The sequence below is a fragment of the Gastrolobium bilobum genome, unplaced genomic scaffold (assembly GCF_033153095.1).
Source record: "Gastrolobium bilobum isolate Gb01-03AN ecotype WA unplaced genomic scaffold, APGP_CSIRO_Gbil_v1 utg4457, whole genome shotgun sequence".
In the NCBI taxonomy this organism is placed as follows: domain Eukaryota; kingdom Viridiplantae; phylum Streptophyta; class Magnoliopsida; order Fabales; family Fabaceae; genus Gastrolobium; species Gastrolobium bilobum.
Window position 1 is genome coordinate 162,102 of NW_026895868.1, and position 24,659 is coordinate 186,760.

General features: G+C 37.0%; 1 protein-coding gene and 1 non-coding gene across 2 annotated transcripts; one reads left to right on the top strand and one right to left on the bottom strand.

The window, feature by feature from the left end:
- Positions 1 to 21,589: 21,589 nt before the first annotated feature.
- LOC133296505 (small nucleolar RNA R71) lies at positions 21,590 to 21,696 on the bottom strand. The gene has a single exon (XR_009749513.1). It is a non-coding gene; the product is annotated as a small nucleolar RNA R71 (small nucleolar RNA).
- A 37-nt stretch (positions 21,697 to 21,733) lies between these two features.
- LOC133296497 (uncharacterized) lies at positions 21,734 to 23,398 on the top strand (the record flags this gene model as incomplete). Its single annotated transcript, XM_061495495.1, has 2 exons — positions 21,734 to 22,546; positions 22,598 to 23,398. Coding segments are annotated over exons 1-2 (1,614 nt in total), but the record flags the coding sequence as incomplete, so codon positions are not given.
- Between the last annotated feature and the right edge of the window lie 1,261 nt (positions 23,399 to 24,659).

The following is a 24,659-nucleotide window of genomic DNA, read 5'->3' on the forward strand; positions in this document are numbered from 1 at the left end:
AATAATTTAAATGCATTTTTTTTTTGGGTGGACAAATGCATGTTTATTATATCGTTACATCTGCTATATAGTAAGTTCATAACATTTTGTGTGTGTGTGGTTATAACTTATAACATAACATCTTGTTTTATCCCAAAGAGATAAAAAATTTTTTTAATAAAAAGTAAACAAATCTTACAAATTAATTATCATCAGTTCACCTAGAGTCCCCACTCCCCATACATACCTGCATGTCTAAGTCCTGTTTGGCTATCAACCATTATATATAGGTAGAATTTGAATTTCACAAAAAAACAAAAAACAAAAAAACAGCACTTCACCTAGAGTTCCATAGCGTACTGTATATGTTAATTTTAAAACCTATTTGGCTCTCAAGCATTCTAAAAATGTGTTTAGCAATTATTCCAGATCATGTTACGGGAAATTATATTCTATTGCTTGCGTGTATATCTGCATAATACTTTATCTTTAATAACTGTTTTGAGTTATATACATTTAGACAAATGCATCTGCTTACCAAATGATATTATAGTTGAATGGGACTCTTTCTGAGATATAAATATACAATAATCCACAATAATTAATGGAATATTTTATTTCCGTGGTATCAACTTAACAAGAATAACCAATACTAAATGATAGAGTAACGTGACCAAACAGCATGTACCTTTTTGACTAACAGGGGACTATGTAAAATTTTTATATATCACAGGATCCAGAATATCTACTTCTTTAGATTTACTGTCAATTTTTTTTCCAACCCAAATCAGAAATAAGAGATGCTACTCCAATTAAAGAGGGTATGATTCCGTGCCAATGATTGACATGTGGCACGATAGTCAAGATTTGCAGGTTGAACACTACATAAAAGCCAAAAATGTTGCAAAATTAATTAATGGTTGCATTATGGTAATTGGACCCACTTACAGGTGTTTAGCAGAGAAAGCAAGGCGCAGTCTAGTAGCCCCTACATTGAGAATGCATATAAATAATGTGATTGTTAAAGGTTGTGGTACTTTTAATGAACTGGATTTGGAGTTCTTGATGCACATGACGCAAATTGGACAAACCCATATGGAAGTGATCCCATCCATTTTCAAATTCCAAGTTTGCCTCCCTAGTGTGGTTATTAAATAATTTACCAGCAAATTAAAATTGTATAATAATTAATGAGATCCTTTTAGCTTACTCCATCAGTAAATTTATGTGATTTTATTTCATTAAGCTGCTTCATCATTGTAATATAAAATTCATCACGTGTATCACGTAGTAGTTTTGACCAATCTGTGAATCTTTGAAAGAAAATAATTACCAGACACGGTGTAAAGAATATATAATAATTGTATAGGGAAAATTAAATTTAACAAGGTGAAGAGAAAGTCTAAATTAAAATTGTAAAACACTGATAATTCTTGAACCTTTTCCAAAATCTTTACATCTCTTTTTATTTTGAGTTCTGTAATTTAGTAGAATAGGCAGCTTCATAGGATCCTTACATATTGTTTAAGTAATCATGTCACTGCCAATGACTTGGATTTGATTGTTTGTTTTTTTCGATGAATTAAGACGAAAACCAATCAAATACTTGCTATTACATTATATCAGACAATGGTTTTTCCTTCAACATATCCATTTTTCTTAAACTATGTCTGAAACTGTTGGGAATCGAAGGTGTGAATAGTGAAGACCGCATTGGTCAAAAAATGAGGAACGAATAAGTAGAAAGATGAATAAATCTAATTGTCTTGAGATTTTTGTTGGGGAAAAATCGATTCCCTCATATCGGCTCAGGGGCCTTTGTGCGGAAGTCAATCAACAAGATCCTGATCTCGGATCTCGGCAATACCTCGGCCTGAACTTTACCAGGTCGGGTAGCGCAGCGGAAAAATCAAAACGAAAACAGGAGAGAGAGAAGAAGAACACAACCAGATTTAACGTGGGAAAACCTTCTCCAATGAAGAAGTAAAAACCCACGGGACCTAGTCCAGATCAAAAATCCACTATGAAAATAATGGTTACTAATAATCAAATACACCAATGTGGTGGTTAACTCAACCTCTCCAACAATGGTGATGATCAAACTACCCTAGAGATGTTTCACTCAAACTCTCTCTAGAGATCTCTCAAATGCAAAGCATAAAGCCTTGCTCAAACAATCAAATAATTCTCTCAAATTTGTTCTCTCAAATCTGACCTTTTTAAAATCTAACCTTGCCTCCACCCACAACAATGAGTATATATAGAGGAGGTGGAAATTAGGGTTAGGGTTTTTAGGAAACCCTTCAAATGGGCTTGGGCTTAGCATTGAAGGAGGAAGCCCAACAAATCTCCCCCTCCGACTTCAATGCGTCGGCCTCAGCATCAATCCGGCTCCTTCACAGCAGTCTTCAAATTTTCTTGCTGGAACCGGCTTTGTCATCATGTCGGACCAATTTTGGTCAGTGTGCACCTTGACGAGTTCGAGCTCACCACCTTCCACCACATCTCGGATCCAGTGATACCTCACATCAATATGCTTAGTGCGGGAGTGATAGGTTGAATTCTTCGCAAGATGGATTGCGCTTTGATTGTCACAACCCAGCTCGTACTTGTCTTGATCATGGCCGAGTTCCATGAGGAACTTCTTCATCCACAGCATCTCTTTGCTTGCCTCAGTAGCGGCAATGTACTCAGCCTCAGTTGTAGATAGTGCAACACATTTCTGAAGTCTTGATTGCCAAGAGACAGCTCCTCCGGCAAATCTCATCAAATATCCTGTAGTCGACTTCCTGTTGGGTTTGCTCTTTTACTAAAGCCCAAATGGGTTATTAGTATGAGAAGAGCCCAAGGAACCTAGAGCCCAATGAGCTAGGGTTTCTTGGAACCCATATAAATAGTACCTCTTAAGTCATCAGCCTAAAAAAAAAAAAAAAAAAGGTCTTTTTAGTGAGAAAGAGGCAAGCTCAGAATCTAATCAGTGCCCACACACTTCCCCTTCCTCCTCGAGAGATAGTTTGGAAGATCTGCAACAGTCCAGCTTCAAGGAGGTTGTTCGTGCTGCGGCACTGAGGTGAGCTGTTCGTGAAGAGGAATCCTACAAGGGAAGATTCTACACGAGACCTGCGCGCCGAGAGGTAATTGTGAAACAAGGATGATTCGGTAAGCATACCAATGTACTAGGTCCTAAACCGCTTCCGCATAAATCTAAGATTTCCTACAATTGGTATCAGAGCCTTGGCTGTACATTGGTATGTGAATCTAGTTTCACTGTTCATGTAATTAGTTTTGCTTCTTGAAATGTGGCACCTAGGGTTCTAGGATTATGGTATGAATCTAGCATGTGTATTTTATAATTCATTTTCATAAAAGTTTAAATTTTAATAGGTAAAAATGCTTTAATCCATGGTTAGCGTCTCTCGTGTATTTCTCGATTTGTAACAAGGAGACTAATCCCATATGATTAGGTTTCCTCCTTGCTGTTTTTATTTATTTTCGGAATTTCTGTGTATTTTTCCAATATTTTGTAAAAGTTCAAGATCGAGAAACCGCGAGTAAGATGCGCAGTCAGTACTGTTAGAGACTTTTCGAGGTCTTCCCGATCTCGGAATGAGGCGATCTATATATGGTTGGAAAGAGAACGGAAAGACGAACACAAAGGTGGGTGGATCACCGCCATCGGAAACTACACGCTCCACCACGCGCCTCCACAAGAGGCTGAGAGTGGCCGCCACTCTCCGGCAAAGAATGGGAGAGTGAGGGAGCGTCCAGCCACCTTTTTGGGTGGTTCCGGCGGTTGTGCACTCGTCTCTACGTGGCGGTCCTTCCTATGGAGTTTCAACCTGATTTGACTTCGGGTGACGGCGCGGCAGACCTGACGGCTAGGGTTCCTCTTTCGCGTCCTAGGGTTTCTCGCCAAAGGATTGGGTCTTTGGGCTTTTGGGCCTATGAAACCCTAAAGGGGCTTGAGACAGATACTATGGGCTAGGCGAAAGTCGAATTCCAAAGTTGTATTATTTTATTTTATTTTATTTTCTTTAAAATAGGAAGACCATGGATTAAAGTAATTATGATTTATTATTTAATGCTTTTATTGATTGGTATAAATTATATGATTGATAACATGCTTTATTGCGATAACATGCCATATAGAATGGGTGGTGCCATATTGTTGCATAACTTGTATGATTGCATGAGCATAATAGTTATTATGTCTTCAGCGACTAGCATTATAGTTATTATGAGATTATTTTGATTTTAAATTATCCTAAGAAATTAATTAATAATTATTATGATTTTTATTAAAAATCTAGATTAATAATTGAATTAATTAATTTTGGATAATTAACATCAAGACAAATAATCGTTATGGAAATTATTTTGATTTCAAATTATCCTCATAAATGATAATTATTATGATTGTTGCAATCTAGATTAATAATTAAGTCAGCTATTTGGATGATTTAAATCTAGAAAAATAATTAGAGAAAATTTCTTAAGAGAATTCTTTTATTTTGCGAGTAATTTGTGGGTTTTCTGTAATGGTCATGGAATAACACACGCTGCATACAACCTTCATGTATCATGATTGTTTGGTGCACACGCTGACGTAAAGTGACCGGATTTCAGGACCTTAATGCTTTCAAAATTATGTTAAGCTTAGTGCACGTTTATCGTCGCTCTTACTTATATAGTTTTTGAAATCGAACAAAGGATACTCTCAATTAAATAATTCTTGGAAATTAGAAAATGTTGCTTATGTTGAATGGAAGGAGATTTAAATTAAGAGATTAATTTAACCTTCAAGCGCATTATAGAACCATTAATAAAATAATCATGTGAAGTCTCATCGAATAAGCATGATTGGATTTTATTAGATTGGACTTAAATATCTATGGGAGGAGATTTAAATTAAGAAATTAATTTAACCTCCAGGCGCATTGTGGGCCTATCAATAAAATAATCATGTGAGGCCCCAACGGATAAGCATGATTGGATTTTATTGGGCCTTAATAATTTCAAAATTTTAATAAAGTATTGTACGGCCCATCGTCGATAATACTAAGTTATTAAAGATAATTTTGAAATTAAACAATGAATTCGACTGGGCTTATGAAAATTCTCAAACAAAAATGTTGAATGGTGAAGGTTTTAAAAATTAATTAATTTTAAAACCTGCGGGCTCCATTTGTGGGTTTATTAGTGAAATGGTTATCGCTGAAGCCCCATCGGATAAGGATAATCAGATTTCACTAGATTAAATCTTAATAATTTCAAAATTTTAGTAAAGTATTGTACGGCCCATCGTCGGCAATGCTTAGACACTAAGGATAATTTTTAAATTAAACAATGGTTAATTACATTCAACTTTGGTAAAATTGTTAACCCTCCCATCGAGGCTCTGGCAATGGTACTGAAGGCCCAAATAACAATTTTGGTTTTTACAAGTGACTTTCCCATCGTAAGCCTTGTAAAGATAAACTGAAGGATTGTTAACAATAAACAAGAGTGGTTATGAGAATCTACTTGCACTTCGTTTGTTTATTGAATTATTTGTTTGTAATTGTGTGCTTTATATGTTTTTCAGAAAATATCTTATAAATGATTTTGAGTCGAAAACCTCTAGATGGTACCAACTATGAATAAGTGAAAAACAAATTTTTGATATTGTTCTAAAACATGGAAGCTAAAATTTGTCCTGACAATGCGAGGGCCTTAGCAACCTGCAGAGGATGCGTCTAAGGAAACTAAGATGCATTTCTCAGATTAGGAAAGGGCAGATATGGTAGTTCGCTGCTATATTATTGTCAGTCTTTCCAAATACTTGCAGAAGCAAGTGTACATGATTAAGAGTGGAGTAGAAATGCTTCAGACTCTTAATGACATGTTTGCTGCGTCTAGCAGCTCTGCTAGACAGAATGCAGTCGGTGCAGGTTTTGTTAAGAGTCTCGTTAAATCCAAAGGAAAACCCAAGGGTGGTAACAAGAACAAAATGACTTGGCTATCAGTTGTCAAACCAGTTGCTATGAAGAAGCCGTAAGGCAAGTTCTTCAAGTGCAGACTAAAGGGACACTGAAAGAAAAATTGCCCAGAGGTGATGAAAAGAACCATACATGGGCATATCAAGGCCTGATCAGTGAATGAATTATTGATTCAGGAATCACTGATTATGTTTGTTACTCTTTGTAGTAGTTCAAACATGGCATACCTGTCAGCAATGGACATAGATATTTTAAGCTTGAAAATGGAAACTTGTGTCTGCATTTGCAGTAGGACAAGTTATTTATACGACTATGGTTTTGAGTGACTGTTTATTTGTTCCGAATTTCAAGAGGAATTCAATTTTTGTTAGTTGTTTTGGTTAAAACATGGTTTGACAATGCAATTGATTCCTCAGGTACAATGAAAAGGATGATGAACAAGAACTTTCACCAAAGAAATAAAAGTTTCAAATGAAACATATCTTTGGCCTTTGTGATTGAGTCATATTATCTCAAGTAGGAAACATATTTTAGTTAAAAGAGGGACTGAAAGTTCAATAATCTTTTAACTAACAGCTACATGTTAGTCCTATTTGGAAGGTAAAGTGGTCAAGCAATCCTACAAGGGCCAAGAAGGTTTGCGCAACTATTCAACTGGAACTGGTACATACTAAAGTATGTGGACCACTTAGCGTTCAGACCAGAAGAGGTGATGAGTACTTCATTATAAGAATGTTTACTCTGGATTTGGACAGATGAACCAAGTGCGTCATAAGTCTAAAGCTTTTGGAAATTTCCAAGAGGTTTAGTCTGAGGCAGAAAAGCATGTAGGTGTTCAAATCAAAAACACTTTGGTCTGACTAAAGTGTTGGCTACCTATCTGGTAATTTCAGGTCTTACCTGATTTAAGAGGGGATAGTTTTCGTAACTGTCAACTCTAAGAACGCATTAGTTGAATGAAGTTGCAGTATGCAAAAATCAAACATTTCTAGACTTGGTGAAGATCATGTTCAGTTATTCATCTTTGCCAATGTTGTTCAAGGGAGATGCCTAAGAGAAGGAAATCTATCTTCTTAACTTGGTTCCGTCAAAGTTTGTTGTAAAGACACCTAAAGAATTATGGAAAGGGTGCAAGCCCAGATCAAACCATATTCGGATTTAGGGTGCTACGGCACACGTCCTACAACAGCAGTCAAATGAGATGGAATCTTGTATGGAAGAGTGCATATCTTTTGGCTACCCTAAGAGAACTAGGGATGATTTTTATTTAGTCTTAAGGACAAGATAATCTAAGTGAGCACTCACATGATTTTCTTAAAGGAGGACTAGATGAGAAATTATAAGCTCTTAAGTTAGGTTATTTTTGATGAGATTTATCTCAGCTCAAGAATTTCCAGAATCTCTAGAAGCTTCATCCACTGTTCCTTTGAATGTTCAAGAGGGGATAGATATATCTCTAAGTGAACAAACAAGAGAACCATGATTGGAAATTCAACATGATAATATATAAGTGAAACTAGTAGAAATATTAGTATTACATGTAAATGAACAATATCAAGTATAAGCGGATCCTCAAGAAATTGAAGATCCATCATTTGACCCACTTTTTGTTTTACTTATAAATACACAAGGTCTAGTGCAGTACATTCGTAGTGGGAGAGAACGTTGTTAACTCTCAAGTTGTCTCTTGTTGAGTGATATTGATCCTACTAGTTACGATAATGCACTAGAAGATGTTGTTGATCAAGTGTTGCTCAGGCTATGAACAATGAGATGAAATACTTGTATTTCAACTCTGTTCGGTCCTAGTAAAGACACCAAGAGGGGTAAAACCCACAAGGTGCATGTGGACATAAAAGGCAAAGAGAGGATGGACAGAAAGGTGAAAACTTTTAAAGCTAGCTTGGAGGCATTTTTTGCCAGACGCCATGCTTGAGTCTATCAAGATTCTCTTAGTTGCTATAAGTCTGAGATTTCATTTTGGGAGTTGAATGTCAGGATATCTACATACAACAACCAAAAAGGTTTATAGCAAATGAGTAGGAACACACGATATTCAAGTTGTGAAAGTCTATTTCATAGACTTAAGCAAGCATCCAGGTCTTGAAACATCAGTTTTGATCAGGTTATCAAAATTTTGATTTTGAGAGAACCTTGATGAATGATGTGTATTTGTATGTAAAGGATACAACAGAAGACAGTAGCTTTTCTGGTACTTTATGTAGATGATATGCTCCTTATTAGAAATAATGTAGAGGTAATATCAAGCATAAAGAGTTGGCTAAGTTAGTGTTTTGGTATGGAAGTACTGGGGAAGCCAATTATATTCTTGGTATAAAACACTTATGAGGTCGGAAGAATAAGTTGTTGGCATCACCTCAGGCTACTTACATTGACAAAACTCTTGCCAAAATTCAACATGAGAATTCTAAGAGAAGAATTATAATTCTCAGATGTGGAATTCATCTTCCTAAGGAGTGACCAAAGACTTCTAAGAAGGAAGAATGCATGAGCAAGATATCTTATGCTTTGGCAAAGGTAGACTCACGCATATCATGTTGGGCGTTAAACCAGACATCTGTCACGTAGTGGGAGTAGTGAGATAGTACCATTTTGAACCTAGAGGAATTCTAGATTATTTTAAGCATGTACTCAAGTATCTTCGGAGAACGAGAGATTATATGCTGGTATATTCTAGTGGGAGTCTTGAAAAGCTGAGTTTTCAAAAATTCAGTTATTTCAAGTGGATATTGACTCAAGAAAATAAACCTCGAGCTATGAGTTTTTCACTAAACTCAGATAGCATTAGAGGTGGATCTTGCAGACCCAGTTACTAAGAGTTTGCCTGAACTTGTGTTCGAGAGGCATATTACTTCTTTGGGTCTTAGGAGGATCCCAGACTTGCATTAAGCAAATGGGAGTTATTGGTTTCATTGTGCTCTTGGAGTAAGACGATGAAACAATAAAATAATTTTCTGAATTTCATAAATAAGGTTTTATTTATTTATTTTGCGCACTATTTACAAACATAAAGGTCCGGATCAAATTGTGGAGTATATGATCATATGGATACGTTCATGGAGGACATGATCATAGGATCTCACAATTGATGAATGGAGTCACAGCCGTTAAATAAAATTGGGCACTTTATTCAGGCTGCAATATTTTATGAAATGATTTTGTCCGAATCATTGTAAAATATTGGTGTGAATTAACATTCACATTGAAAGGATCAAGGAGAGATTTGATTAAGGTTGTTTTTCTGTCATAAGGTATCAAATCTCCAGTTAACTATAGTTATGTGATTGCTCTTAATCCTGAGTTTATTATAAATAGGTAATCAAATAGTTTTCATTCTTTGATTTACCAACGGGTGAGGTTCGATCTACTGACGGCCAATAACTCGGTATTTTGGGAGTGAGATTATTTGATTATCGGTATTTATGAGATAAACAACACGGAATTTGTAGGATATGTCCCCTTGATATGTTTCGGTACTTGGATATTAAAGATACTGGCCAGTGCATGTAATCCATCAGAGAAACTATCATAGTCAAGGGAATAAATAATTGATTGAGTTACAGAAAACTTGTCAATCAATTATAGACATTCTACAAAGGGGCGATGCATATTCATGTTATAAGTGTTGTTAATCTTGGAGTTCAAGTTCGGGCTTTTAGTGGAGTAGCACCGAATTAGATAATCATTCGTTGATTATCAGGAGCCTTGATTAATAACAGATGGTAGATCCCCAAGCTAGCTTGAGACAAGGGATGGGGTATTTTTCGGATAGATGATGACTTATGGGTTACATGATCTTGGGTTTTACGACTCAAGTTTGTATCCAAAAGAGCAAGTGGGAGATTGTTGGGTTTGCTCTTTTACTAAAGCCCAAATGGGTTATTAGTATGAGAAGAGCCCAAGGAACCTAGAGCCCAATGAGCAATGAGCTAGGGTTTCTTGGAACCCATATAAATAGTACCTCTTAAGTCATCAGCCTAAAAAAAAAAAGGTCTTTTTAGTGAGAAAGAGGCAAGCTCAGAATCTAATCAGTGCCCACACACTTCCCCTTCCTCCTCGAGAGATAGTTTGGAAGATCTGCCATAGTCCAGCTTCAAGGAGGTTGTTCGTGCTGCGGCGCTGAGGTGAGCTGTTCGTGAAGAGGAATCCTACAAGGGAAGATTCTACACGAGACCTGCGCACCGAGAGGTAATTGTGAAACAAGGATGATTCGGTAAGCATACCAATGTACTAGGTCCTAAACCGCTTCCGCATAAATCTAAGATTTCCTACACTTCCTCGAGTCGGCGTCTCCCCCTAAATCAGAATCCGAGTAGCCTTGCAACTCGGCTTTGCCTTCTCCAAATCGGAGACATAAGTCGGTCGTACCTCGAAGGTACTTGAAGATCCACTTCACTGCTTCCCAGTGCTCTTTGCCGGGGTTTGACAAATACCGGCTTACCATTCCAACAGCATACGCCAAGTCGGGTCTAGTGCAAACCATTGCATACATCAAGCTTCCGACGGCGGATTGGTAAGGGACCTTCATCATCTCATCTTTGTCATCATCAGATTTCGGATATTGCTTTTGGTTCAGCTTTATGTGTCCGGCTAGGGGGGTGCTCACTGTTTTGGCTTTGTCCATGCTGAATCTCTTCAGAATCTTCTCAATATATTTCTCTTGACTCAGCCACAGTAGCTTCTTCTGTCTATCTCGGATAATCTTTATTCCGAGAATCTGCTTTGCAGGGCCGAGGTCCTTCATTGCGAAGGACGAGCTTAATGCCTTTTTCAGGGAGGCTATCCTCGATTTATCTTTCCCTACAATAAGCATGTCGTCAACATATAACAACAAAATCAGAAAATCTCCGGCCTCATACCTCTTCATAAATACGCAGTGGTCGGCTTCAGTCTTCTCAAACTTATGATCAGTCATGAATGATTCAAATTTCTTGTACCACTGTCGAGGTGCTTGCTTCAAGCCATATAGGCTCTTCTTCAACCGACATACCAAGTCTTCTTGGTCTGGAGCTTGGAATCCTTCAGGTTGCTCCATATATATTTCTTCTTCTAAGTCACCGTGAAAAAATGTCGTCTTCACGTCCATTTGTTCTACCTCGAGGTCCATTGAAGCCGCCATGGCTAACACGGTTCAGACCGAGGTCATTTTCACAACAGGAGAAAAAATCTCCTCAAAATCAACTCCTTTCTTCTGATTGCAGCCTTTCACTACAATCCGGGCTTTGTATCTCGGTTTCTGCCCGTTCTCTTCATTCTTGATCTTGTAGACCCATTTATTCTTCAAAGCTCGTCTTCCTTTAGGCAACTCGGTCAGCTCATAAGTCTGATTCTCGTGCAGAGACTTCATCTCGTCTCGCATTGCCTTTTCCCATTCTTCTTTCTCTGAGCTAGTCACAGCCTCATCATAACTCTGAGGCTCACCGTCTTCAGCAACAACGGTGTATTCATCAGATGGGTACCTTGTAGAGGGTCTTCTTTCTCGAGTTGGATATCTCGGCTGTTCTTCAGCTTGAGAACCCGGTTCATCAATTTCATCCCGGATCTCATCTTCAACTCGGACCTCAGTGTCTTGGTCATCTTCAGCTTGTTGCTGGTCATCAATTTCTTCATTCTCTTGATTTTCTCCCCCTGCTTCAGCTTGGACAGGAGGGATGGGTTCTTCTCGTCTGACAGTCACCCGGGCTTTGGGCTTCGAGATGTCATGAATGTTCTCATGCTCATGAAAGATCACATCTCGGCTTCTCACGATCTTCTTATTGATTGGATCCCAAAGTCGGAACCCGAACTCACATCTCGGCGAACCAAGATAAATGCATTCTTTAGTCTTTGCATCAAGTTTGGCCCTTTCATCTTTAGGGATATGCACGAAAGCTCGGCATCCAAACACTTTCAGTTGATTGTAGGCCACTTTCCGACCTGTCCAGACTTCTTCTGGAATTTGTCCTTCAAGTGGCCGTGATGGTGAGAGGTTGATTAAATCAACAGCTGTTTTGACGGCTTCTCCCCAGAATGATTTCGGCAATCCGGCATTGGATAACATGCTTCGGACCTTTTCTTCAATAGTTATGTTCATTCACTCAGCCAGTCCATTCAGCTGAGGTGTCTTGGGGGGCGTCTTCTCTAGTCGAATCCCGGCCGCTCTGCAGTATGCATCAAATGGGCCGCAATCCTCACCACCATTATCAGATCGGACCACCTTCAATTTCTTGCCAGTCTCCCTTTCAACCATCGCATGGAATTCTTTAAAGGATTGGAGTACCTGGTCTTTAGTCTTCAACAAATATACCCACACTTTGCGGGAATGGTCATCAATAAATGAAACAAAATACCGAGCTCCTCCAAGGGATCTTTCTGACATGGAGCAGACATCAGTATGGACGAGGTCAAGAATATACCTGCGTCGTCTTGGTTGATCCAGTCTCACAAAAGAAACCCGGTGCTGCTTTCCAGCTAGGCAGTGCGTGCAACTCTCCAACGCTTGGCCTTTCAACCAAGTCAGTAATCCTTTCTTGTTCAGGATCTGTAGCCCTTTCTCGCTCATGTGGCCGAGGCGTTTGTGCCATAGCTCCAAGCTAGGTTCATCTCGAACAGAATTGGCTTCTCCGCCATTGATCTTTCCTTGCATCACGTACAAGGAGCCTTCCTTCTTACCTCGGGCCACGACCAAGTTTCCATTGGCCAGCTTCCATTTCACACTACCGAAGTAGTTCACTAACCCGACATCATCAAGTTTGCCTACCGAGATTAGGTTCAAACGCATGTCAGGAACGTGCCTCACATCCTTCAACACAAGTCGGCATCCGACATCTGTGGTCAGAGTTACATCGCCGACACCAACAATCTTGCTAGTCACTTGATTTCCCATCTTCACGACTCCAAAATCACCACCTCGATAAGAGGAGAAAAAACCTTTGTGTGGAGTAACGTGGAAGGAGGCACCAGAGTCAACAATCCAAGTGCAGTCATCATATGCAACATTCAAATAATTATCCTCACCAAGGAGGAATATCTCGGCATCAGGATTGGCAGCCACCGCAGTGGTGCTCTTGTCTTCCCTCTTCTTGGGAATAATCTGATCCGGCTTCACAGAGCCGTTCTTCTCATCATTCTGCAGGGTCCAGCAGTCTGGCTTCTTATGGCCTGTCTTTCCACAGTAAAAGCACTTCAACTCATATTTCGGCTTTGACCGACCTCTGGACTTGTCTCGTCTGTCACGACCTCTACCTCGGCTTTTGCTTCTACCGCGGGAGTCAGATTTTCCTTTGTTCTTAGCAACGTTGGCCTCAGACGTACTCGAAGTACCTCTTTCTTTTCTCCTGGATTCTTCGCCCAAGAGGCTGTCTGTCACGACATCCATCTTTAATTTTCCATCTGGAGTCGAGTTATTCAGGGTTACCACCAGAGTATCCCAGCTTTCTGGCAGCGAACTAAACAGCAGCAATGCCTGCAATTCTACATCAATTTTCATATCAGCCTTTGACAGCTGATTCACAATACCTTTGTATGTGTTCAGGTGTTCAATCATGCTCATGCCGTCCTTGTATTCAAGCTTAACAAGTCGGCGAACCAGGTGTGCTTTGTTCCTGGGAGTCTTCTTCTGAATCATGGACTCTAGCTTCGTCCATAACTCATACGCGTTCGTGAACTCGGACACGTGCTCTAAGAGGCTTTTATCAATATATTTCCTGATTGTGGCTACCGCCTTTCGACTCAGGATCTCCCACTCCTTAGCTGTCTTGCCTGCCGGTCTCTCATCAAGGATAATGGGCTCATGCAAATCTTTGCAGTAGAGATGATCTTCCATCATCGGTCTCCAATATGTGAAATTGTCTGCGGTCAACTTGAACATATCTCCATCGTGAGTTATGCCACTGGTCTCCATCTCGTCTCCCTCAGAACCCGTCGAACTCGGGCTCTGATACCACTGTTGGGGAAAAATCGGTTCCCTCAGATCGGCTCAGGGGCCTTTGTGCGGAAGTCAATCAACAAGATCCTGATCTCGGATCTCGGCAATACCCCGGCCTGAACTTTACCAGGTCGGGTAGCGCAGCGGAAAAATCAAAACGAAAACAGGAGAGAGAGAAGAAGAACACAACCAGATTTAACGTGGGAAAACCTTCTCCAATGAAGAAGTAAAAACCCACGGGACCTAGTCCAAATCAAAAATTCACTATGAAAATAATGGTTACAAATAATCAAATACACCAATGTGGTGGTTAACTCAACCTCTCCAACAATGGTGATGATCAAACTACCCTAGAGATGTTTCACTCAAACTCTCTCTAGAGATCTCTCAAATGCAAAGCATAAAGCCTTGCTCAAACAATCAAATAATTCTCTCAAATTTGTTCTCTCAAATCTGACCTTTTTAAAATCTAACCTTGCCTCCACCCACAACAATGAGTATATATAGAGGAGGTGGAAATTAGATGTCCGGATTGTTTTAGCAAGTGATTGTTTTTAAAATCTAACCTTGCCTCCACCCACATACGCCAATGATTGTTTTACGTATGTGCACCAAATATTTGGAGATGGTAATTGATGTCCGGATTTGTAAGCTTTTCCAATCATACGTTTGCCTCTATGAATAGAGTATGTGGTGGTGATGATAGTTGGTGTTTGACTTTATAAGCCATCAAAACTCAAATTATGGAGTCAAGGATTTGATGAATTTAGCTCAGCCTTAATGTATTTCTATGAATACTCGAAAACACTTCCGCTTCAGGTGAACAAATGCTAGTGTGGAACTCATACTTGAGGAGAGAATGTTGAAAATTTAAGTGTGAATAGCAAAATCTCATATTGCTAAAAAAATAACTAAATGAGAATCACCTATTGTAATAAATTACGGCTTAGTCAATTAATAATAATTCTCCTCTGGAATAGAAGTGGCAATGCGGGTTGAACCCAACAGGTCAACCCACAGACCTTGCCAAAACAAGGCATGTTGGGTTACACATCTTAACTCATCAATCTGCCTTAACCCACCCTACTTGGTTGTTGGTCAAAACGGGTTGACTCGTGGGGACAATTTTTTTATTTTACTATTAAGTCGTATTTTATTTGTCTCTAAGCTTTTGTGATATAAATTTTTTATCTTAGTACTCCCCTATAAAAAATAAAGAAGAACAACTTTATTTGTGACAAAGGTTATTCATATATGGAAGCAAAAATAAGTTCCAAAAAAATGTCTAACTGCTTATTAGCATACATTTATTTAAGTTTGAGATTGGAAAAAAACTACGAGAAGTATGAAATGAAAATAAGTAATATTATAAAATTAATAAAATATTTTTATTTTTATTTTTAAATAATAATTTATTTTTTAGGCGGGTTAACCTGTCAATCCACTATAAAACGGAGTGGGTTAGACTATTTAACCCACATTCAAGAAGCGGGTTGAGGCGGGTCGACCCGTTTTGCCACCTCTTACTCTGGAATAATCTTCTCGGTCGCCCAACAAAAACTAATTTTATTATGACTGGTAAAATTATGAAAAATTATTTCAAATTGTTTTTATTAAGCTATTGCCGCAATTTATTAGCTAACTAGTGAATTGCCGTTTTTGACCTTTTTGTCCTTATTTGACCGTTGACTTTTTTATGTAATCGATTACATGACTTAAATTCACCATAAAATTACCCAATGGGTGCAGCTCAGTTGGTAACTTGGCGCTGAGTTAGTGGGGTTGGATATGTGTTCGATTCCTGCTGAATGCATTCTTGGGGAGGGGGCTAAACCTTTAGCCATCACTGCTCCCCCGCACTCCGGATTAGTCCCATAGCCGGCTCAAAGAGTCGAAGCTCGTGGGGATACCGGAGGGAGCCAACTCGTCTCAAAGAGATAATTAGGGTTGGGTAACTCCAAAAAAAAAAAATTCACCATAAAATTTCTTAAGACCATGAGGGTTAGAATCAGGTATTTTTTTTATTTCACATAATTTTTTGAGATCTACACGCTAAAATGATTATTTTTTAGTATTGGAAAGTTAAAATAAAAATAGAAATTAAATAACATCATCCACAAAAATTAAATATGCCAAACGAGGTACATGGAAGCAATTTTTTACTAGCGCGTTTCTTTCGAAAAGTTGCGTAGAATCAAAAAAATAAAAATACCTAATTTTGGCACTAGAGGCCAAAGTTATGATTTTTTAAAGTTTTACGGTAAAATATCCCAAATTTAGCGTCACATTAGGCCTTTTGATACCACAAAGTCCCTTTTCAAGTCCAATATTATGAGTATATGACCATATAAATTAACTCATTTGATCCAAAAAAATCTCGTAAAAAAAAATTATATGGCTCCGTTCACTATTACAATCGATTACCGTATACTAGTGTAATCGATTACATCATCAGATGTAATTGATTACATGAATGTTAAAATCGATTATATAGTCCAGTCAATAGTCAAATAGAAGTAGATTGGTATATAATTTTGTAGGGCAAAGTGATAAGCTTTTATTTAATAAGTGCATAATACTAAAAAAGACAATGAATTGCCGATTAATAAATGAGAATAACATTTCTGTATTTATAGCATATTTTTTTTTTGCCATAAAAAGTAAATCAAGAGTGAATCCATTATTTAATCAGTTTTCTCTTTGCTTATAAATTCTCTCTCCTTGATTTTTGTCTTTAGCAAATTTTTTGTTTTATGTACCACATATGCAGAAATGTCATTCCCTTAATAAATATATCGAAACTGTAGAATGAAAGTGGGCTGGGTTGGGCAAAGCTTTTCCTCGAAAAGTCCAAGCCTATGCAAAAAAAAGTTTCAATTTGGCCTGACCCAAGCCTAGTATGAGTCTAACAGTTAGTCTGGCTTGACCCGTTTATAAAAAAACAAAAGGCCTGGCATAATCCGTTGGTCTATTGATTTTAACTTCCGAGTAAAACTATGAATCAACTTCACAAAATACTCAAATTCTGTTGCTAAACCAAAAATCACAATTTCAACGTCCAAACAGAATCATGAATCACAACAAAACTCATCACAATTTACATTTAAGTCACTTTCAAAAGCCAAATGCTCAAACTAAATAATATATATTTCATGAGATCCAACAAAAAAATCCATACTATGTATATTAAAATAACTACATGGATCCAACAAACACATAATGATGCTTATAGTAAGTATAATCTTTTCCAAAAATCTTTTAATGTATTCATATACACAATCTAACATGCTGAGTTGTTAGTTCTTCCTACATAAAAAATAAAGTCAGATTTATATTAAATAATAATTGAATATAATTAAGTCATAAATAATTGCAATTGATTAAATTTATATTTTTTATTTTTCTTTAAGGCATACTTATTCTATTTTATTTTATTTAAAATAAATAGTACAATATAGGCCAGCATATAGGCTTATAGGTCAGATCTTATGAAAGTGGGTCTACGGTCTATTTATTAAACAAGCTTTTTCAAAATCAAAGTCCGATTTATTTTACAAAATATACTAAGTCAGATCTAACCTGACGTAAACTGAGCCGCAGGTTTCTATAGGCTAACCGGCCATTTTCAGCCCTATCCGGAAGGAAGTTTGTACTGAAATCGGTTATACGTGCTATCTGTTCTAGTTTGGTCTTTAATGACACTAATGGGTCGGTGAAGTCACATTCATGACAAGTTCTGAAAAAGGACATGAAAAATATGCTTCGCGAGAAAAAAATCATGATATTGGGTACAAGGTTTATTTTTAATTTTCTTCTTTTTATAAACTGAAATTTAGATAAACATATTTTTACAAAAAAGTTTATCCTAAAAAGAGTTTTTTATTATAACGAATAAAAAAAAGTAAAACTCAAAATTACAGAGACGGATTTTTTTTAGGAGAAAGTATGTATCATTTTGAAGGACACAAAATTATGTCATTTTAAATGAGAAAAAGAGATAAATCATGAGAGAGAAAATGAGAGGAAATTTTTTTAAAGGTGTGAGTCTCATCTCTTTGTGAGAGTGAAAGGATATAAGATGTGTCATTTAAAATGACACATATTTTCCCCATTTTTTTAAACATATATACTAATATTTTAAAGTTTTTATATTTATTTTTCAGTTTCATCTTTATATTTTATCAATTTTACTTTTAACTATAATAATTCATCTTAATAATAAATTATTTCATCTTCATTCTTTCAAAACCCTCAAAACAATTTCATATATTCACCAAACAACTCTTAATTTTATTTTTAAGTTTATTTTTAGTTTTAATTTAAAAATAAATTTTAACTTAAAAAAAAAATGTCAATTAATAGGTTCTCAAAGTATGTTATGTTAGTATGAGTTTTGACATGAAAAACTTTGTCGATGAGATGTTGTCATTATTGAATCACATGTCATGTACTTGTTAAATCCACAGAATCCATAACAACCACATATTTTTTATTTGAGAAACATGAGAATTAATAAAAGTGATCAGTCAAGAGTACTAGAAATTATTATTTTAATAAGTTTACGTATATTGTCATGTGCAGTGACCTAGACTATACATAAATTGGCTTGTTGGTCAATAAATTATGAAGTTACGTGCTACCCGTATATAAAGAGTGAAATTTCATACTATGGCAACATCTTTATTGTGAAAGGGGAAAAAAATCTCATAAACCCTCCGGGTAGACTGAGATAAAATAACTATTAGCTTATTTGTTTTAAATTTCTTTCCACAAGCCAAGGGGACATTGGGGTGAAGATGCTCTTAATATTATTTTAAGAATTTTTTTTTTGTAGAATTTAACTTCATTAAAGTGCGAGAGGTGCACTTTAAAAGAAAAAAAACACTGAATTTTAAAAAATTGAACACATAACATAATACAAAACTACCCAAAACCTTCACCATTAGACCAAACCTAACCTAGTGTCTTTAATTATTTATACTTTAAAATGGAAAGAACTTTCCCTCGCCTTAATATTTTTTAGCTAAAAAGAAGGCAACAAAAGTTGGCTTATTTAATTAAGAAGTTGCTAGGATCACTGTTTGCCCAACCAAACCATAATTTAGAGGGTGCAAATTAAGTTTCATCCCCAAACCAACATGTTTGGCAAATTTCAGCTGGGTATGTCTAACAGGATATTGCACTCAAACTATAGTTCGAATGGGAAAAAAAATTACTTGATTTAATGGTGGGTTGAACACATTTACAACCAAAATTAAATACCCAAATTAATCACATTTCAAATAAAAATATACAAACGTAAAACATTTCACTACAAATCAATTGTAAGTTTTAATAAAAAAATATATCAATAATACTTTTATCCCAAACTTAAGTTTTAATAAAAATTAAGTTTGCAAAATAAATTTTAAAATTTCACAAGGAGATATTTATTTCCGACTCGAATTCAAATTAGTTGATGTCAGCTAACAACCAGATGATTCATATATATATATATATATATAATTGGAATCCCCCGTCCATTTTTACTTTTATTGGTTGATAACTTGATACCATGTGAATAATCACTCGTTTTTATAAGAAGCAAGGGTCCCTTCTATTTTCAAATGGCCCACCTAGATCGTACTGTTGGGACCCTTACACTAGCAACATCCCCACATGTATGATTGGACAGTGCATGAAATCGCAGTGGACCAATGATCAACGATAGAGATTCTGTACTACAGAGAAATGGAGATGGAAATGATAAACATTTAGTTTATCTTGTTTAATGGACTAAAATAATATGAATTATCTAGTTGAACAAGTCAAAAATTAGGGTTTTAAAATGATAATCATGAACATTATCTGATTGTTGGAACTAATTAATATATTTGTTATTTTTAAAGGGATTTGATAACAAATGATTCAAATATGAAGATTTAGATAAAGAGAGATCAAATCAGAAAAGAAGATGAATCAAGGTGAAAACAATAAGATTGAAGATCTTATCAAGTTGTTAGAAGTGGGAGCTTAAGCCCCCATTCACAAGCTTAAGCGCCCAGACAAGTCCAACTTAGGCTCATTCAAGTTTTCTACTGCAATACGAACTCTTGACCTATTTAAACACCATTGGGGACCAGAAATACATAACTTATACATTGCAAAACAACTTTTGGGTGCTTGGAGGCTGAAGGAACGCGGAGGAACATCAGATTCATGTTCGTGAGCGGCGGAGACGGATCAACGTCAAGTGTTCACTGGAGATATTGAAGATCCACCAATTATCTATGGAGTTTGGGGGAGCTTTTCTATTTTCTTTTGTTCTTGATTTTGCTATGTCCGGCTAGTTCTTTAAGTAGTTAGGGTTAGATGGATTTTAGTCGATTTATTATGCTTTGAATAATTCGTACGTTAATTTTCCTTTTTATCATGAATGAAGTTATCTGTTTTTAATGCTTTATATAGGCTTGAATCTTATATAATGATCATCGGTAAATGCATGACAATAGGGATGTTGGTGTGTGATCCATATCTGATAACTTCATCATAAACGCTATGATTCTAGGGATAGACATAGAATTTGCGTAACCTTAAGATTCTTGAACTTAATGCTTGCATTCTTGGGGAATAACCGGGGAACTAGGGTTCTTTCAAGTTTGTAAAGGTTTTAGGGTAACAAGGGATTGAGCTCTAATAACACGCGAAAGAATTGGTTAGATTGATATTAAGGACGGTTAACGTAAAGAAGGACTTCGAATCATAATAAGGAGATTAAAGGAAATCGAACCCCTAGCTACGTTTTTATTTTATTAGTTAAATCACATCTTTAATTTCTTGTCTTTAATTCTTGCAAGTAATTAGCTTAATATTTAATATTTTAATTTTGCAATTCAAATCCTGTTTCCAAATACACTTTCGATTGTCCAACTAAGTTTGCGATAGTGAATTAGTGCTTGAACCGTAATCCTCGTGGGAACGATCTCTTACTTAATCATATATTACTTGTACGATCGGTGCACTTGCCATGAGTAGCAACAAGTTTTTGGCGCCGTTGCCGGGGATTACTATTTCAACATTAATAGTAGCTATTAATTCTTTAGATTGGACCTTATTTTCTGTTATTTAATTTTCTGTTATTTAAATTCAGTTTTATTTTCTTATTTTATATAATCTATTTTTCTGGTTTATGCGAGGTACCGTTGACACCGATTCCTTGCAATTCGACCCGGAGATAGAGAAAACAGCAAAAAGAAACAGAAAACTTGCTAAAGAAAGAAGACAGCAAGAGAAAGAAGCTTCAAGCTCAACAGAACCAAGAGAAGAAGCAATGGGAGACAACAATGCACCTCCACCACCTCCGAGAACGTTGGGAGATTACATAACACCTGCTCGAGTTCCACAGACGGCGAGTATTGTTAGACCAAACGTGGATGCTAACAACTTCGAACTCAAGCCGGCACTTTTACAATTAATTCAGAAAGACCAATTTGCCGGAGGAAGCACTGAAGACCCTTACATCCATCTGGAAAACTTCTTGCTATATTGTGATACCTTGAAAATGAACGGGGTGTCTCGGGATGCTATTTTGCTCAGGTTGTTCCCATGTTCACTTAAAGACGAAGCAAGAGGATGGTTGCAATCGTTACCTCAAGGAAGCATCACTCACTGGGACGACTTGGCAACCAAATTTTTGGATAAATTTTTCTCATCTTCGAAGATGGCAAAGCTCAAGGCGGATATCACTTCTTTTGAACAAAAAGAAAGTGAATCTCTATATGAAGCATGGGAAAGATTCAAGGGACTACTCAGGAAGTGTCCCCAACATGGCATTGAAGCTTGGGAGCAAGCGAGAACCTTCTTCCAAGGGATGACGCCGAACACAAGAACAGTGGTGAATGTTGCATCAGGAGGGTCCTTGAAGACAAAAACTCCAGAGGAAGCCTTGGAATTACTAGAGTCTCTAGCCTCTCAGGAGTATGATAATGCTCCTGCACCACAGAGAAGAGCGGGGATTATGAAGCTTGATGGCTGTGATGCCATCTTGGCTCAGAATGAGCAGATTTTACAATCCAATAAGAAACAACAACAACAGCTAGATGCTCTCGCAAAACAATTTTCTGAATTTCAAGTTTCTTCTGTTAATACTCCTGCTATCATTTGTGATATTTGTGCAGGTACTCATGCTACTGAAGATTGCCAGGCACCCGAAACTGCAGATGTTAATGGAATTTGGCATGATCAAAAAGCTCCATATAATCCAGGAAGGAACCAATACGGCAATAATCAAAATCAAGGGTGGAGAAATAAAAATCAAAATCAACACCGGGGATTTAGTTACAGTTCGAACCATCAGCTGAATCCTCCTATGTCAGTGCAACAGCAACCTCCACAACAATCAGAATGGGAAAAGGCCTTTGCACAACTATCCAAGACCACATCGGACTACATTCAAAGTTCCAATAATTTCAGAGAGGACACTTCAGCCTTTATGCAAGAGACAATGGCCTCATTCCGGAATCAAGAAGCTTCTATCCGGAATCTTGAAACTCAGATTGGCCAGCTATCAAAGCAGTTCACTGAAAGAGTTCAAGGAACTTTTCCAGGTAACATTATTCCAAATCCAAGTAGGGAACACTGCAATGCGATTACTACTATGAGTGAGAAAGCCATTGAACCTGTGGTAAAGCCTTCAGTTGAGAAAAAGAAAGATGATGAACTTGCAACTGAAAAGGAAAAAGAAAAGGAAGTTGCCAAAGAATTTGCTGCAGAGAAAACTGTTCCTGAAAAGAAAGAGTTCAAATGGGAGAAAAAGAAAGCTCAAGAAAGGCAAGAAAAGCCATTGGAGCTCTCACCTTATGCAAAGATTCCATATCCGCAGAGGTTCAGAGAGGAAATCAAAAAGCAGCAGTATTCCAAGTTCCTTGACATTTTCAAGAAGCTGCAAATCAATATCCCGTTTACTGAAGCCTTGGAGAACATGCCCAATTACGCAAAGTTCATGAAAGATCTTCTATCACGAAAGCGTAAGCTACAAGAATGTGAGACGGTGACTCTGACAGAGGAATGCAGTGCCATTACCCAGAAAAAGTTGCCTCCAAAGTTTAAAGATCCAGGAAGATTCAGCATTCCATGCAACATAGGCAATATGGAAGTGAAAAATGTTCTATGTGATCTCGGTGCCAGCATCAACATGATGCCATTATTTATGATGAAGAAACTAGGGATCACTGAAGTAAGGCCAACCAAGACAATAGTTCAACTGGCTGACCGCTCTACAAAGCAAGCTTATGGCATTATTGAGGACATACTGGTAAAGGTTAACAAATTCATCATTCCTGTTGATTTTGTCATCCTTGATATAGAGGAAAATTCTACTATTCCTATGATCTTCGGAAGACCTTTCTTGGCAACCTCAGGAGCGCTGATTGATGTACCGAAAGGCGAGTTGATCTTACGGGTAGACGGGGAGCAAGCAATTTTCAAGTTCTTTGATAAAGAAGTTCCCTCACCTATAATTCAACCGGAAGATCAAGTCTACTATATTAGTGAAAAGAAAGGAGAAGAAGAGCACAAAGAGAATTCTTCTCAAGAAAGTAAGCCAAAGGTTAAAATGGAGAAGCTCAGGAGCAAGGAAAAACACGTAAACACAAAATTCAAAGCTATTGAGCCTACTTCATCTCACTCATATGCACAAGAGTGGGAGGCAACCCAACTATATTTTTTATTTTCCAACATTTTAGTATAGTATTTTAAATTTAGTTTAGCTTATTTTAATTATTCTTAGCATAGTTTATTTTAGTCATATCATAAAAAAAAAAAAAAATTGAGGTTAATGATCAAATTCTGTTGAGATGGACTTTCAGGTATAAGTGGGATTAAAGCATACACAGGTACGCAACTCTTATTCATTTATATGTTTTGTGTATGATATTGAGCAGAATTATTGAGGTGGAAGAATACACAGTAGAGATGAATGCAAGGAATAGGAAAATATGGAGAAAATTTTCTAAGTATTGAGAGCTTAAGCCCTTAAGGAGGCTTAAGCCCCCAAAAAAGTGAAATTTCTCTCGGCCCTAGCGCGCTTAAGCGTGTTAAATAAAATTTTATCCCATTTCTCACTGCCTCAGCGCGCTTAAGCGCGAATCACTGCGCTTAAGCGCGTTCATCTTTGACATTATGCATACTATTAAAGTATTTCAGTTCCATATACTCATTATTATTTTCAGATGCATCTGAATATAAATCTGGGAATTGTTATGTGGAAATTGCACTAACTTTGCAAACATGTTGGATACTCGAATACTAATGCTGATATGGTTGCAGACACTACACATGATGCTGATAGAAATGATATTGCACCCACTACTGAAATTGATCAGGATTGACCATTGTCTCAATGTTTAGATTTTTTTCTTTTGTTGATTTTAGTTCATGTTGATATGAGATGTATATTGAGACTGATCTTGACGTGACTATGATTTTTTTTTGGATATGACATGCTGACGTAGTTTCTTTATCTGTGACATGTGTGCAGAGTACAATATCAAATTTTTCTGATTTCTTGCTCAGGATTCTTTTAGATTTAAGTTTATTGCTGAGGACAGCAAGATTTAAATCTGGGGATGGGTACCATGCAATTCATCAGACCATAAACTTCACATGGTCGGAAGAAGAAACTCTTGATTACACGGAGTACACAGAAATATCCAAATTACAAATGCAGTTTTTCAGGGGAGTTTCTCAATATTATTTTCATATTATATGATTTTAAATATATTATTTTGATTTAGTAT